This window comes from Tachyglossus aculeatus, chromosome 22, assembly GCF_015852505.1.
Source record: "Tachyglossus aculeatus isolate mTacAcu1 chromosome 22, mTacAcu1.pri, whole genome shotgun sequence".
Taxonomy (NCBI): domain Eukaryota; kingdom Metazoa; phylum Chordata; class Mammalia; order Monotremata; family Tachyglossidae; genus Tachyglossus; species Tachyglossus aculeatus.
In genome coordinates, this window is record NC_052087.1 from 4,189,756 (window position 1) to 4,205,193 (window position 15,438).

At 48.0% G+C, this 15,438-nt stretch overlaps 1 protein-coding gene across 1 annotated transcript in view; it reads left to right on the forward strand.

Annotated features, from left to right (window-relative positions):
- PARVA (parvin alpha) overlaps window positions 1-15,438 on the forward strand; it is a 114,072-nt gene that overhangs the window by 86,529 nt on the left and 12,105 nt on the right. The window contains exons 6-10 of the mRNA XM_038764708.1: window positions 5,323-5,438; window positions 8,144-8,202; window positions 10,864-10,883; window positions 11,667-11,728; window positions 14,520-14,588. Of these exons, the coding sequence (XP_038620636.1) occupies window positions 5,323-5,438; window positions 8,144-8,202; window positions 10,864-10,883; window positions 11,667-11,728; window positions 14,520-14,588 (326 nt within the window). The remainder of the gene's footprint in view (window positions 1-5,322; window positions 5,439-8,143; window positions 8,203-10,863; window positions 10,884-11,666; window positions 11,729-14,519; window positions 14,589-15,438) is intronic.

Below are 15,438 nucleotides of genomic sequence, written 5' to 3' on the forward strand. Positions count from 1 at the left end.
GACTGTGAGCCCCATGTGGGACAACCTGATTACCTTGTATTCCCCCCTCCAGCGCTTAGAACAGTGCTTGGCACATAGTAAGGGCTTAACAAATGCCATCATCATTGTTATTATTAAAGGACCTGGTTTCTAATCCCAGCTCTGCCAATTTCTTGTGGTGGGACCTTGGGCGGGTCACTTCTCTGTGCCTCAGTTTCCTGAACTGTAAAATGGGAATTAAACAGCTGTTCTCCCTCCTACTTAGACTGTGAGCCCCACGTAGAAGAGGAACTGTCTGACCTAATTAACGTACCTACCCCAGTGCTTGGAACAGTGTTTGATGCATAGCAAGACCTTAACAAATATCATGTTAAGAGCCGGGGGTGGGGGGCGGGCAGGGATAGGTAAGTAAGGTGAAATAGTGGGAGAGAGCACAGAGTTTGTGCAGTGCTGAAGCTGAGATTCTAGTATCTGGGTCCGAAGTTCCAAACCCTGGCTTTGGTAGAGGGTCTTGCCCCCAATCCAGCCAGGAATCTGAAATACGCCAGCTGGGGTGCTTGCTTGCCCCGAGTGTGTATGATCCTTGGATAGAACACAGGACTGGGAGTAAGGAGGACCTGGGTTCTAATTCCGGCTCTGCCAGTTGCCTGCTTTGTGACCTTGGATAAGTAACTTCATTGCTCTCTGCCTCAGTTCCCTCATCTCAAAGATGGGGATTAAGCCTGGGAGACCTATGTGGGGCAGAGACTGTGTCCAGCCCAATTATTTTGTATCTACCCCAGTGCTTAGTACAGTGCCTGGCACGTAGTAAATGCTTGATTAATACCACTATTATTATTACTGTAGGTGGAATTGAAAGGCAGCATTGCCTAGTGGTTAGAACATGGACCCAGGAGTCAAAAGAACATGGGGTCTAATCCCGACTCCACCACCTGTCTGTAGTGTGACCTTGGGCAAGTCACTTCACTTCTCTATGCCTCAGTTACCTCATCTGTAAAATAGGGATTACGACTGTGAGCCCCATGTGGGGCAACCTGATTACCTTGTATCCCCCCCAGCGCTTAGAACAGTGCTTGTCATATAGTAAGCACTTAACAAATGCCATTATTATTATTACTATTATTATTATTATTAGTCTCTGGACCTGTTACCTCATCTGTAAAATGGGATGAAGACCATGAGCCCCGTGTGGTACAAGGACTTTGTCCAACCTGATTAGCTTGTACCTACCCCAGCGCTTAGTACAGTACCAGACACATAGTAAGCACTTAATAGAACAATCATTAACCAATAGCATCTAGAGCAATTGACCCGGCCTCTGCCTTCTTCAGCCCCGGGATACTTGAAGGGGATGGGATGGGAACACCTTGGGAGATGGGCTTCCCAACAAACTGCTGCTTGAGGAAGACGAGAAGGAAGGAGGGGTTAGAGCCCTGGTGCAGCAGAGGAGTCCAGATCTAGCTGCTGGACCTTGATTACTCGATGTCATTATCCATCAGTCATTCGATCGGTCAGTCATTTATTGAGTGCTTACTATATGCAGATCACTGTACTAAGTGCTAGGGCGAGTATACTACAACAGAATTGACAGACACAATCTCTGTCCACAATGAGCTTCCAGTCTAGATGGGGAGACAGACATTCATATAAATGAATAAATTAGGGATATGGATTTAAGTGTTGTGGGGCTGAGGAGGAGGGAATCAAGGGAGCAAATCAAGGTGACGCAGGGTGAGTGGAAGAAGAGGAAATAATCATGATGGCATTTATTAAGCACTTACTATGTGCAAAGCACTGTTCTAAGCACTGGGGAGGTTACAAGCTGATCAGTTTGTCCCACAGGGGGCTCATAGTCTTAATCCCCATTTTACAGATGAGGTAACTGAGGCACAGAGAAGTCAAGTGACTTGCCCAAAGTCACTCAGCTGGCAATTGGCAGAGCTGGGATTTAAACCCATGACCTCTGACTCCAAAGCCCGTGCTCTTTCCACTGAGCCATGCTGCTTCTCTTTGAGGGTTTAGTCAGGGAAGGCCTCTTGGAGGAGGGGCTCCTTCAATAAGGCTTTGATGATGGGGAGAGTAATTGCCTGTCGGATATGAAGAGGGAGGGCATTCCAGGCCAGAGGCAGAGGACGGGTCCATGTCTGTCAGTCTTCTCCTCTCGAATCCTGCCCCCTTCTCCAGGTTTGCCACCTTGCTGGGGATAATTATGTTATTTGTTAAGGCCCTACTAAGCATCAAACACACAGTCTAAGTGCTGGGATAGATCCAAGTGAGTTGGGTTGTACACCATCTATGACCCACATAAAGTCTGTCCAGTTGAAAACAAACCTTTCAGATGCGACAAAACATCGTGCGGACAGGGTAGGGAAAAGTCATACTGTGGTCTTGACGGGACACTTTGGGAGCTAAGTACGGGTCTACTTACGTTCGAGTCTAAGTAGGAGTGAGTAGGATTGAATCCACATTTTACAAATGAGGGAACTGAGGCTCAGAGAAGTGAAGCGATTAGCCCAAGGTCACACAGTAAGAATTTGGCAGAGCTGGGATTTGAACCCAGGTCTTCTGACTCCCAAGCCCATGCTCTTTCCACTAGACCACCTCCATTTGGAGGAAGAGGCCTGTTTTAGGAGGAAAGTCACCAGACCTTGAGTAAGGACTTCTTGGGTCCCAGCTCCATCGCTCATCCGGCCTGGAATTCTGTCTCCTCCAGGTGTACTGGGAAGCTGGGAGGAGCCGTGAGCTGGCCATCCTCTTGGTTAGGGATCGCAACTCTCCCCGCTAATAGTGTTGAATTATTCTTTGGTTTGAAAACCTCGACCCAACTGGGGACAGGTTTTCTGTCAGTGTGGACATCTTTGAGAGGGAGAGACTCTCCTGCCCATTGGCACACTCTGTCCTTGAAGGCAATCAATCAATCATATTTATTGAGTGCTTACTGTGTGCAGAGCACTGTACTAAGCGCTTGGGAAGTACAAGTTGGCAACATATAGAGACAGTCCCTACCCAACAGTGGGCTCACAGTCTAGAAGGGGGAGACAGAGAACAAAACCAAACATATTAACAAAATAAAATAAATAGAATGGATATGTACAAGTAAAATAAATAAATAAATAGAGTAACAAATATGTACAAACATATATACAGGTGCTGTGGGGAAGGGAAGAAGGTAAGACAGCGGGGATGGAGAAGGGGATGAGGGGGAGAGGAAGGAGGGGGCTCAGTCTGGAAAGGCCTCCTGGAGGAGGTGAGCTCTCAGTAAGGCCTTGAAGGGAGGAAGAGAGCTAGCTTGGCAGATGTTGGGAGGGAGGGCATTCCAGGCCCGGGGGAGGACATGGGCCAGGGGTCGATGGCGGGACAGGCCAGAACGAGGCACGGTGAGGAGATTAGCGGCAGAGGAGCGGAGGGTACGGGCTGGGCTGGAGAAGGAGAGAAGGGAGGTGAGGTAGGAGGGGGCCAGGTGATGGACAGCCTTGAAGCCAAGGGTGAGGAGTTTCTGCCTGATTTGCAGATTGATTGGTAGCCACTGGAGATTTTTGAGGAGGGGAGTAACATGCCCAGAGCGTTTCTGGACAAAGACAATCTGGGCAGCGGCATGAAGTATGGATTGAAGTGGGGAGAGACACGAGGATGGAAGATCAGAGAGGAGGCTGATGCAGTAGTCCAGACAGGATAGAATGAGAGCTTGAACGAGCAGGGTAGCGGTTTGGACGGAGAGGAAAGGGCAGATCTTGGCAATGTTGCGGAGCCGAGACCGGCAGGTTTTGGTGACGGCTTGGATGTGAGGGGTGAATGAGACAGCGGAGTTGAGGATGACACCAAGGTTGCGGGCTTGTGAGATGGGAAGGACGGTTGTGCCGTCAACAGTGATGGGAAAGTCAGGGAGAGGGCAGGGTTTGGGAGGGAAGACAAGGAGTTCAGTCTTGGACATGTTGAGTTTTAAGTGGCGGGCAGACATCCACATGGAGATGTCCTGAAGTACAGCTACCCCTGAGGGCCCGTGCTTGTGTTTTTTCTGCAGTAGTGGTGATGGTTTGGGCTGAGCCATCCCCACTCTCTTGCCCAGTTCCTCGACACCCAGGGGCTTGGTGTTGCAACATGGCCAGGAAAACAGGGGTATAGTTAGTCATTATAGAACAGAGGATCTCCAACCAGGCTGCATTTTCCAAGCTATCCCTCAGATATGGTCATCTAAGAGGTTTTGTGCCTCAGTTACTTCATTGGTAAAATGGGGATTAAGACTGTGAATCCCCATGTGAGACAGGGTCCGTGCCCAACCTGATTACCTTTCATCTACCTCAGTGCTCAGTGCAGTGTCTGGCACATAGTAAGCACTTAACAATACCATTAAAAAAAAAAGTATTTTGACCGTTTCTCTGCACCTCACTTGCCTCATCTGTAAAATGGAGATTAAGTCTGTGAGCCCCATTTGGGTCATGGACTGTGTCCAACCAGATGAGCTTGTATCTACCCTAGGGGTTAGTATAGTGCCTGGAATGTAGAAAGCACTTAACAAATTCCATTTAAAACAAACAAACAAAAAGCTGTAAAAGGTGAACCTCAATGCTTCAGGGCAGCCCAATCTGAGAAGCCTGGACTACCCGCAAGATAAGGAGCTTCAGCCTGGGAATCCTCTGGATTTGGAAGCTCGTTGTGGGCAGGGTCCATGTCTACCAACTCTGTTGTATTCTACTCTCCCAAGGGCTTAGTACAGTCTGCACACAGAAAGCGCTCAATAAATAGGATTGACTGATGGAGCGGTGACACACATTAAATCTCCAAGGGGTTATCCTGAATTTCCCCATCAAACTGTGCTCATCCTTTCCCAGGAGGGTGGTGAGCACGGGCACAGGCCAGGGAGCGATGCCTTGGGTTGGAAGTGAAGTGACACAGCTGGATGCTGCTGCAGACAGTAGAATCACAATTGTGGTATTTGTTAAGTGCTTACTATATGCCAGGCACTTTACTAAGTGCAGGGGTGGATACAAGCAAATCGGTTTGGTCGCAGTCCCTGTCCCACATGGGGCTCACAGTCTCAATCCCCATTTTCCAGATGAGGGAACTGAGGCCCAGAGAAGAAAAGTGACTTGCCGAAGGTCGTGCAACGGTCAAATGGTGGAGCCAGGGTTAAAATCCAGGCCCGTGCTCTATCCATTAGGCCACGCTGCTTCTCATAGAAACAGTTGAAGGGGAGGGTCTCTGCTTCTCCTGTGAGCTGATGGGATGGGGATCCCCCGGTGAGTTGGGGTGAACACTGGGGGCCGGTCAAGGGTCAGGGGATGGTGCAGGGGGAGGGCACAGTCAGGGGAGCCCATCGTAACCGAGGTTATTGTCTCATTTCAGCCGTCCACGCCAAGAGCCTCGTCGCTATCCTGCACCTCCTGGTGGCTCTGTCCCAATATTTCCGGGCCCCCATCCGACTCCCGGACCACGTGTCCATCCAGGTGGTTGTGGTCCAGGTGAGGAGACAGCGGGTATCCTGATGTGGCCGGGGGGTGGGGGGTGATGGCCAATACAAGCTCCGGAACCTGGGGTTGAAGGGTGGGTGGGAGGGAGGCTAAGTGCAAGAGGCTGATGGGGGGATGGGTTGGGGGTGGTGGCGGCGGCGGTGGTGGTGGGTGTGTTTAGCTCATTATGAGCAGGGAATGTGTCCAACCTGATTGCCTTGTATCTACCGCTGTCCTCTGTACAGTGCCTGGAGGTTAGTAAATGCATATCCAATACCATAAAAATAACATTTTTAGCCAAGGTGATTTTCAGAAATACAAAGAAGTTTTTGAGAACAGCCAGCAAGTTCACATGAGAAGCAGCGTGGCTCAATGGAAAGAGCCTGGGCTTTGGAGTCAGAGGTCGTGGGTTCAAATCCCAGCTCTGCCAACTGTCAGCTGTGTGACTTTGGGCAAGTCACTTAACTTCTCTGGGCCTCAGTTACCTCATCTGTAAAATGGGGATTAAAACTGTGGGCCCCCCGTGGGACAACCTCATCACCTTGTAACCTCCCCAGTGCTTAGAACAGTGCTTCACACTAGTAAGCGCTTAACAAATACCATTATTATTATTATTATTATTATTATTATTATTATTATTATCTGTTCTGGGTTACCTGGGCCCTAGAAGGGCCTTACTTTTCTGAGTTTTGACATAATGTCCCTTAACTTCCCTGTGCCTCACTTTCCTCATCTATAAAATGGGGATTAAATACTTGTTCTCAATCAATCAATCAATCTATCAATCAGTTGAATTTATTGAGCACTTACCGGGTACAGAGCACCGTTCTGAACCCTTGGGAGAGTTCAATATTGATGGTAGACACGTTCCCTGCCCATGATGAACTTACAGTCTAGAGGGGAAACAGACATTAATGTAAATAAATAAATTACAGATATGGACATAAGTATTGTGGGGCTGAGGGAGGGGTGAAAAAGGGAGCAAATCTCCCTCCCACTAAGACAGTGAGTCATGTAGAACGGGGCTGTGTCTGACCCAATTATCTTGTTTCTACCCCAGGGTCTGGTACAGTGCTTGGCACATGGTAAATGCTTAACAACTACCATAATTGAGAAACAATGAAGCCTAGTGGAAAGAGCACAGAGCTGAGAGTCAGAGGATCTGAGTTTTAATCCCAGCTCCACCACTTGTCTGCTGTGTGACCTTGGCAGACTGAGATTAGACACAGTCCCTGTCCCACGTGGGGCTCACAATTTTCAGGAGGAGGGACGACGTGTATTGAGTCTCCATTTTACAGTTGAGGTAACCGAGGCACAGGTAAGGGAAGCGATTTTCTCAAGTCACACAGCAGACAAGTGGCAGAGCCTTAATTAGAACCCGGGTCCCTCTAACTCTTAGTCCCTAGGACTCGCTGCTTCTTGATGCCCCCTGCCCCCAACTCATGAGCCAGATCTAGAAGGAAGCGAAACACTTAGGGTTCAGTCAGTGCAGTCAGTAACGACCCTCCTGCCCTGCTGCTGTTGGGGTCAATGGAGTAGTGACCCTCCCATCCAGGAGGCCTCCAGAGTGCACAGCGCTTAGTCCAGTGCTACCCCAGTGTTTAGTATACAGAGTTTGGCACAAAGTAAGTGCTTAAGAGATGACTTAGGTATTAAGTGGAATGTCATGTCATCCTGTTCCTAATCCCAACTTTGCCATGTGCCTGCTGTGACCTAGGGCAAGTTGCTCAATTTCTCTTGTACCTCAGTTACCTCCTCTATAAAATGGGGGTTCATTACCATCCTCCCTCCCCCGAAACTGTGAGCCCTGTGTGGGCTAGGGTCTGTGTCTGACCTGATCATCCTGTTTCTTCTCCCCAGCATTTAGAACAGTGCTTGACACCTAGTAAGCACTTAACAAATAACGTAATCATTATTGTTATTATCTACCCACTCAATCCCCTCTGCCTGGGTAATCATGGAAATCTCTGAAAGCCTCAATGCCTTATTGAAGTTTCACCTCCTTCAAGAGGCCTTTCCCAACTAGACCCTCATTTCCTTTTCTCCCACTCAGTCTGCCAGTCAGTGTGCAGAGCACTATGCTAAGCACTTTGGACAGTACAATATAACAATAAACAGGTACACTCCCTTCTGCATCACCCACACATTTTGATTTGTCCCCTTCATTCACCCCTCCCTCAGCCACACAGCACTTATGTACATATTAGCGCAGTGCCCTGCACATAGTAAGCATTCAATAAATACCATCGACTGACTAATTGATTGTCTGTCTCCCACTGTAGACTGTAAACTCGTTGTGGGCAGGGAGCGTACCTACCAATTCTGTTATATTGTACTCTCCCAAGTACTTATTACAGTGCTCTGCACACATTTAGCACTCAATAACTATGATTGATTGACCGATTGATAAAGCTGGCTTCTTCTCACAGCTGATGGGCAGAGGCAGCAGTAAACCTCCCAGTTCATTCATTCATTCAATCATATTTATTGAACACTTTGTGCAGAGCACTGTACTAAGCACTTGGGGAAGTACAGCTCAGCAGCTGATAGAGACAATCCCTACCCAACAGCGGGCTCACAGTCTAGAAATGTCAGGAGCATTTAATAATAATAACGATGGTATTTGTGAAGCGCTTACTATGTGTCAAGCACTGTTCTAAGCACTCAGGTAGATACAAAGAAATGAAAAAGAAATCACTCTTCTTTTCCCATTCCAGAAACGGGAAGGGATCCTCCAGTCTCGTCAGATCCAAGAGGAAATAACCGGGAACACAGAGTATGTCAACAGCTCCGGGGCCAGTCCTGGCTGCCAGCGGAACTGTAATGGAACCCAGATGGCCTTGCGAAATCCAGCCATTTGCTGATATTTAGTTTTCATTTATTGGGGTTATGAAAGGGATTAAGCCGCAGCTGACGGGGGCAGTTTAGCCATTCCCTGCCTTCGGTCCACGCCCCTCTCGGCTCCTCAGGTTCGGGGTTGGTGGGGAAAAGGAAGGGATCCACCACAGAAAGGCCAATTTTTCCCAAAGTCCTCTCCGGCCTGTGACGGAGGATGGGGAATTGGGTGCCTACCCTGTGCCGTGAGGCGGGGGACACTGGGGGTCTTGAGAAGCAGCACGGCCTAGTGCAGAGAGTATACCGGCCCGGGAGTCAAAAGGTCCTGGATTCTAATCCACTTGCCTGCTGTGTGACCTAGGGTGAGTCACTTCACTTCTCTGGGATTCAGTGACCTCATCTGGAGAATGGGGATTAAGACTGGGCACCCCATGTGGGATAGCAACTGCGTCCAACCTGATTATCTTAAATCTACCCAGTGCTTAGAACAGTGCTTGACACATAGTAAGCACTTAGTAAATACCATAATGACAATAACAGGGCCTGCCAGGAGCTGGGAAAGACACCCCACAGTCAGTCCCTCCCTTGGGAGCCCAAAGTAGTTGCCAAAGAGTTGTTGTGGTAGCCACCCTGGAGTTCCTCCTACTGTTCTTCAAGTACAAGCCAGGGGAAAAAAAAGGTGAGGTATTTCTGGGCAGGGTAGACTGGTACCAAAACCAGGTACCAGAGGAGCAGCGTGGCCTAATGGATAGAGCCCATGCCTGGGAGTCAGAAGGACCTGGGTTCTAATTCCGGCTCCACCACTTGTCTGCTATGTGACCTCGGGCGGGTCACTTAATTTATCTGTGCCTTAGTTACCTCACTTGTAAAATGGGAGTTAAGGCTGTGAACCCCCTGTGGGACTGGGACTGTGTCCAACCTGATTAGCTGGTATCTACCCCAGCGCTTAGTACGGTGTCTGGCACGTAGTAAACACTTAACAAATATCATAAGAAAGAAAAAAATGAAACAGTGGCCTGCCCATCTGGGGCATTATTGTGTAAAAGTCAGGTAGGGACTACGGCTTCTTTCAGGTGGACTTTTAGGGGCTGCCGCAGATGAGATAGAAAAGGCCCACCAGACCCTGCCATCCATCCTGAAGGAGTGGGCGGTGGGGTCACCCCAGCTTGGCTGCCTCAGTGCCCCCCAGAAGCAGATGACTTCCAGGAAGGGAGGAGTTGGGTGGTGCGGGAGGCCCAGCAAAAGGAGAGGAGTCCATGTTTGCCAGCTGCTGTCCATCTGGGGCCCCTGGACCTGGCTTCTGAGATGCCCTTGGTCACCCCGGCCTCGGAGCCCTACCTAGCCCACTCCAGCCATCGCCACATTCTTGATTTTATTATTATTAATAATAACAATAGTAATAATAATAATTATGGTAGTTGTTAAGCATTTACTATATGTCAAGCGTTGTTCTAAGTGCTGGGGTAGATACAAGTTAATGAGGTTGGACACAGTCCCTCTCCCACATGGGGCTCACACTCATATCCCCCATTTTACAGATGAGGTAACTGAGGCCCAGAGAAGTTACGTCATTTGCCCAAGGTCACGCAGCAGACATGCGGCAGAGCTGGGATTAGAACCCAGGTACTTTTCTCCAAGACAACGGGCAGCCCCCTGCGGCCTCATTCTGGCTCAGTTACTTTCCTGTGAGCCCCATTTGTGGGGGCAGGGGTGGGGAGGAGAGAGAGACAGAGAGAGAGAAAATAAGAATATGAATGAATAGGAGAGAGAGGGAAAAAAAGGGAAAAAAGAAAGAAAGCTCAGCCCCTATCCCAGAAGGTCCAGGGTTTCCCAGCACAACGAGAAGAGTTCAGAACAAACCATCAAGCGTTTTTACTGAGTGCCTACCCTGTGCTGATTGTTATACCGAGGGTCTCCTGGGTCCAGAGCTTACTGTGGGCAGAATCGAGCAGCGGCTGTGCCACTTGTCTGATGTGGGACCGTTCTGAACCTCAGTGACCTCTTCTGGAAAATGGGGCTAAAATGCCTTTTCTCCCTCTCTGCTAGACTGTGCAGTTTACCTGGACTGGAGACTGCGTCCAATTTGATTATCTTTTATCAACCCCAAGCGCTTAGTTCAGCGCTTGGCACATAGAAAATGCTTAACACTGCAATTATTTATTATGTAAACTGTTAACTTCCAGTGGGTACAGGAGGAAAAGCAATATTCTTTCAGGGCAGGTAATATGTTTCTTGTTTCTCTTGGGCTCTCCCAAACACCTGTTACAATCAATCAATCAATCAATCAATCAATCAATCAATCGTATTTATTGAGCGCTTACAATGTGCAGAGCACTGTACTAAGAGCTTGGGAAGTACAAATTGGCAACATATAGAGACAGTCCCTACCCAACAGTGGGCTCACAGTCTAAAAGTCACTGGCTCTTCAACGAATGGACATAGTAGGCCCCCAATAAATACAGCTGATGGGTTGATGGATTGATCTGGGAAGATGGATAAATTCATAATTAAACGAATAAATAAATGGAGTATGAGTTTTGTAAAACAAAAGACAGCAAAAGAGACTGAGAGTCACATCTTTATCTTTTTCCTTTTATTTTAGAGCATTATCAGGAAGGCATGGTAAGTTTCAATTGATTTTCATCGTTTCCTTTAGTCCCCGCTAAAACCCTTTTGTGCTGTAGACCTCTCTGGGGCTGGCTGATAACTGGAAGCCTGGGAGCAAGTTATTTTTTCCAGCCAGTTCTGTCCGGCATGGCTTCCTTTGTAGTCTTTCTGGACAACAGGGCGCATGAATCCAGCTTCACCCCACATTTCACACATTACGTCCTTTCGGACATTAAAACTGTCTGTAAAGCACGTTCGATTTCAGTCAAACATTCCAGTCATCCCACAAGAGTAGACGGTGATAGGAACTGGGCTTGGAAGACCTTCGGAGAGGGATGGGGGCAGAGGTGGCTCAGAAGAGAGGCTGGACCATATTTTTCTCAGACACCACCTCACCCTCTTAAAAGCTAGAGACAGGCCAGGGGCTTTCCCCTTGTTTGGGTCAAAGTCCTGGGAGGGGAGAGTCTTTGACTCACTGCTTAACAGATGGTCAAGCCCCCACACCCATTACCCGTGGCATGTACCCCTTCCACAGCTGGGGAAGGTGAAGACTGGGCCAAACAGACTCAGACAAGGATGTAGCTTGAGGAATCAGTGCTGGGTGTGTCCCTTTTCACGTGGCTGCAAAATTTCCTTCGATACTTTTGCACTGACTGGATCGGGTCTGAGGAGAAAACACGTTCCCCCCACAGATGTACCCACAGTGCACTGGATTTAGCCAAGTCATCTTCCTCCCTGGGGCCAGGCGGTCGGGGGGTCTGTTGCCGGTTGCCAAAAATATATTCCTGTGTTTTTCAGAACGGGATGCTTTTGACACCCTATTTGACCACGCTCCGGATAAGCTTAACGTGGTGAAGAAGGTGGGTAGTTATTTTTTGTCCTAAATTGGGGCGGAAAACAGGTTAAATGGGGCACATTCATTCAGTTAGCCTGAAGGGGCCACAGAGTTTGAAATGCTATTTGAAGTGTTATCAAAATGCTATGAAAAACCCACCCTGGGAAAACTTCTAATGCTGCTCTCGCCTGATGTGAAAAATGGGAGTAATGTAGGTAATTTGAAAAAAACATAGATAATCTGAGGCACTGCAGACCTAATCTCGTTTTTACTGTAGAAGTATAGAATTCACAATGGCAAATTCAGTCAATCGATCATAATCATTGAGTGCTTACTGCGGGCTGTGCGTTGCACTAAGCACTTGGGAGAGGACAATATCCTAGTCCTATTCCCTGCCTGCAGCAAGTTTACAGTCTGATTTTGCTCGGGAATGGCAAATTGGGCTGAGAGGGTGAGGGCGTAGCTTCCTGGAGGAAGCACCTGTTGGGATTCTAGCGGCAGGCACCGCGCCTGCTAACGCTCCTATTCTCTCCCAACAGCTTAGTAGAGTGTTCCATACACAGTAATCACTCAATAAATACTACTGATTCATTGATTATGGGGAGTTTACTAGACCAAACCCCCTGCTCAGCTGTAATCAAACCAGATAATTCATCTCATAGCACATATGTACACATCCGTAATTTATTTATTTATATTAGTCAGTCAATTGTATATATTGAGTGCTTAGCGTGCGGAGCACTGTACTAAGTGCTTGGGAAAGTACGACACAACAATAAACAGTGACATTCCTGCCCCAAACGAACTCACCGTCTAACATGGGGGAGACAGACATCAATACAAAGAAATGAAATTGCAGATAGGTACATAAGGGTGGGAAAGAGCGAAAGAGAGCAAGTCATGGAGACATAGAAGGGAATGGGAGATGAGGAAAAGTGGGGCTTAGTCTGGGAAGGCCTCTTGGAGGAGATGGGCCTTCAATTGTCTGTAGGAGCTGAGGAGGGAGGGCATTCCTGGCCAGAGGCGGGACAAGGGCTAGGGGTCTTCAGCAAGACAGGCGAGATGGAGGCATAGGGAGAGGGTTAGCACTGGAGGAGTAAGGTATGCAGGCTGGGGTGTAGAAGGAGAGAAGTGAGGTGAGGTAGGAGAGGACAAGGTGTTGGACTGCCTTAAAGCCAATGGAGAGGAGTTTTTGTTTGATACGGAGGTAGATGCGCAACCACTGGAGTTTTTTGAGGAGCGGGGTGACTTGTCCAGAATGTCTGCCTCCCCCTCTAGACTGTAAGCTCACTGTGGACAGAGAACGTGTCTACCAGTTCTGTTGTATTGTACTCTCCCAAGCATTTAGTCCAGTGTCCTGCACACAGTAAGCCCTCAATAAATACGATTGAACAGTGCTTGGCACCTAGGAAGCGCTTGTTCTCTGTCTCCCCCTTTTAGACTGTGAGCCCACTGTTGGGTAGGGACTGTCTCTATATGTTAACAACTTGTACTTCCCAAGCGCTTAGTACAGTGCTCTGCACGCAGTAAGCGCTCGATAAATACGATTGATTGATTGATATGATCTGGACTGGATGTCTCCACCCAGCATGGCTCAGTGGAAAAGAGCCTGGGCTTTGGAGTCAGAGGTCATGGGTTCAAATCCCAGCTCCACCAATGGTCGGCTGTGTGACTTTGGGCAAGTCACTTCACTTCTCTGTGCCTCAGTTACCTCATCTGTAAAACAGGGATTAAGACTGTGAGCCCCCCGTGGGACAACCTGATCACCTTGTAACCTCCCCAGAGCTTAGAACAGTGCTTTGCACATAGTAAGCACTTAATAAATGCCATTATTATTATTATTATTATCAAACGATCCAGACAATTGATAAACTTTTTTTTTAATGGTCCTTGTTAAGGGCATAGCTTAGTGGAAAGAGCATGGGCTTGGGAGTCAGAGGTTGTGGGTTCTAATCCCAGCTCTGCCACTTCTCAGCTGTGTGACTTTGGGCAAATCACTTCACTTCTCTGTGCCTCAGTTACCTCATCTGTAAAAATGGGAATTAAGACTGTGAGCCCCACCTGGGACAACCCGATAACCTCATATCTCCCCCAGCACTTAGAACAATGCATGACATATAGTAAGCGCTTAACAAATACCATCATCATCATTATTATTGTTATTATCATCATTATTATTATTGTTGTGTGACAGGCACTGTACTAATCTCTGGGGTAGATACAAGCTAATCAGTTTGGACACAGTCCATGTCCCTCGCGGGGCTCACAGTCTTCATCCCCATTTTACAGATGAGGGAACGGAGGCCCAGAGAAGTGAAATAACTTGCCCACGGTCTCCCAGCAGACAAGCGACAGAGCTGGGATTAGAACCCAGGTCCTTCTGACTCCAAGGCCTGTGCTCTGTCTACTAGGCCATGCTGCTTCTCCTTTGACATGAGCTTCTCAGCTTGCTTTCAGGAAAAGGGAGTACTCCTAAAAAAAGCAATCCTTGGCTCTGAAAAAGCTAGCTGGTGGCGTCTTCTCCGTCACAGAATCAAAATCAGTGGTTTTGATCACTCAGTGGTATTTATCTATCAAACCATGTATTAATTGGGCGCTAAATATGGGCAGACCACTGTACCAAGCACTTGGGAGAGTACAGTATAACAGTACAACAGACACATTCCCTGCCCACAAGGAGCTTACAGTCTAGAGGAACGATTACTACTGAGCAGTTACTGCCTGCAGAGCACTGTGCTTAGCGCTTAAAGCTTCTGTTGCCATGCCCTTCTGTAGAAAGGGGTCTGAAAGCATTGTTGTTGAATCTTCTGTTTCAGACACTCATCACTTTCGTGAACAAGCACCTGAACAAACTGAATCTGGAAGTTACCGAGCTAGAGACTCAGGTAGGTCACAAGCTGCTTGGTCGCATCCTGCGGGGATGGGGAAGGCGAGAGCTAAGCTTTACCTTATTTGCAGCTCGAATAAGAATTACGGTGATGTTTGCTAACGCTTACTTTGTCCTAATCTCTGGGGTAGATCCAACATAATAATAATTATGGTGACATTTGGTAAGCGCTTACAACGTGCCCAACACCGGTCTAAGCACTGGGGCAGATACAAGATTCCCAGTTTGTTTGTTTTTAATGTATTTGTTAAACACACACTCTGTGCCAGGTACTGTATTAAGTGCTGGGGTAGAGACAAACTAATCTGGTTGGACACAAACCATGTCCCCTCAGGAGCTAACAGTCTTGATCTCTATTTTACAGATGAGGTACTGAGAAGAATAATAATAATGGTATTTCCTAAGCACTATGTGTCAAGCCCTGTTCTAAGTGCTGGGGTAGATAAGAGCTAATCAGGGTGGACACAGCCCCTGTCCCAAGTGGGGCTGACTGTCTTAATCCCCATTTTACAGATGAGGTAACTGAGGCCCAGAGCAGTGAAGTGACATGCCCAAGGTCACACAGCAGACAAGTAGCAGAGCCTGGATTAGAACCCAGGTCCTTCTGACTCCCGGGCCTGTGCTCTATCCACTAGACCACACTGCTTCTGGTTCTTTTTCTGCCCAGACAACCGTCTGGAGAACATTATGAATCCAGCCAAAGGGACTTCAACTTGATTATTAATTCCGCTGTTGAGAAGGGGAACCGGGTAGGAGGTAAACGAGAGCTTTGAAGTAAGCTTTCTCTTTCAAACCCAGAAGTACTGTCCATTAATTTTCCCAGGAAATTAAGTGTCCAGGCTTCCCAG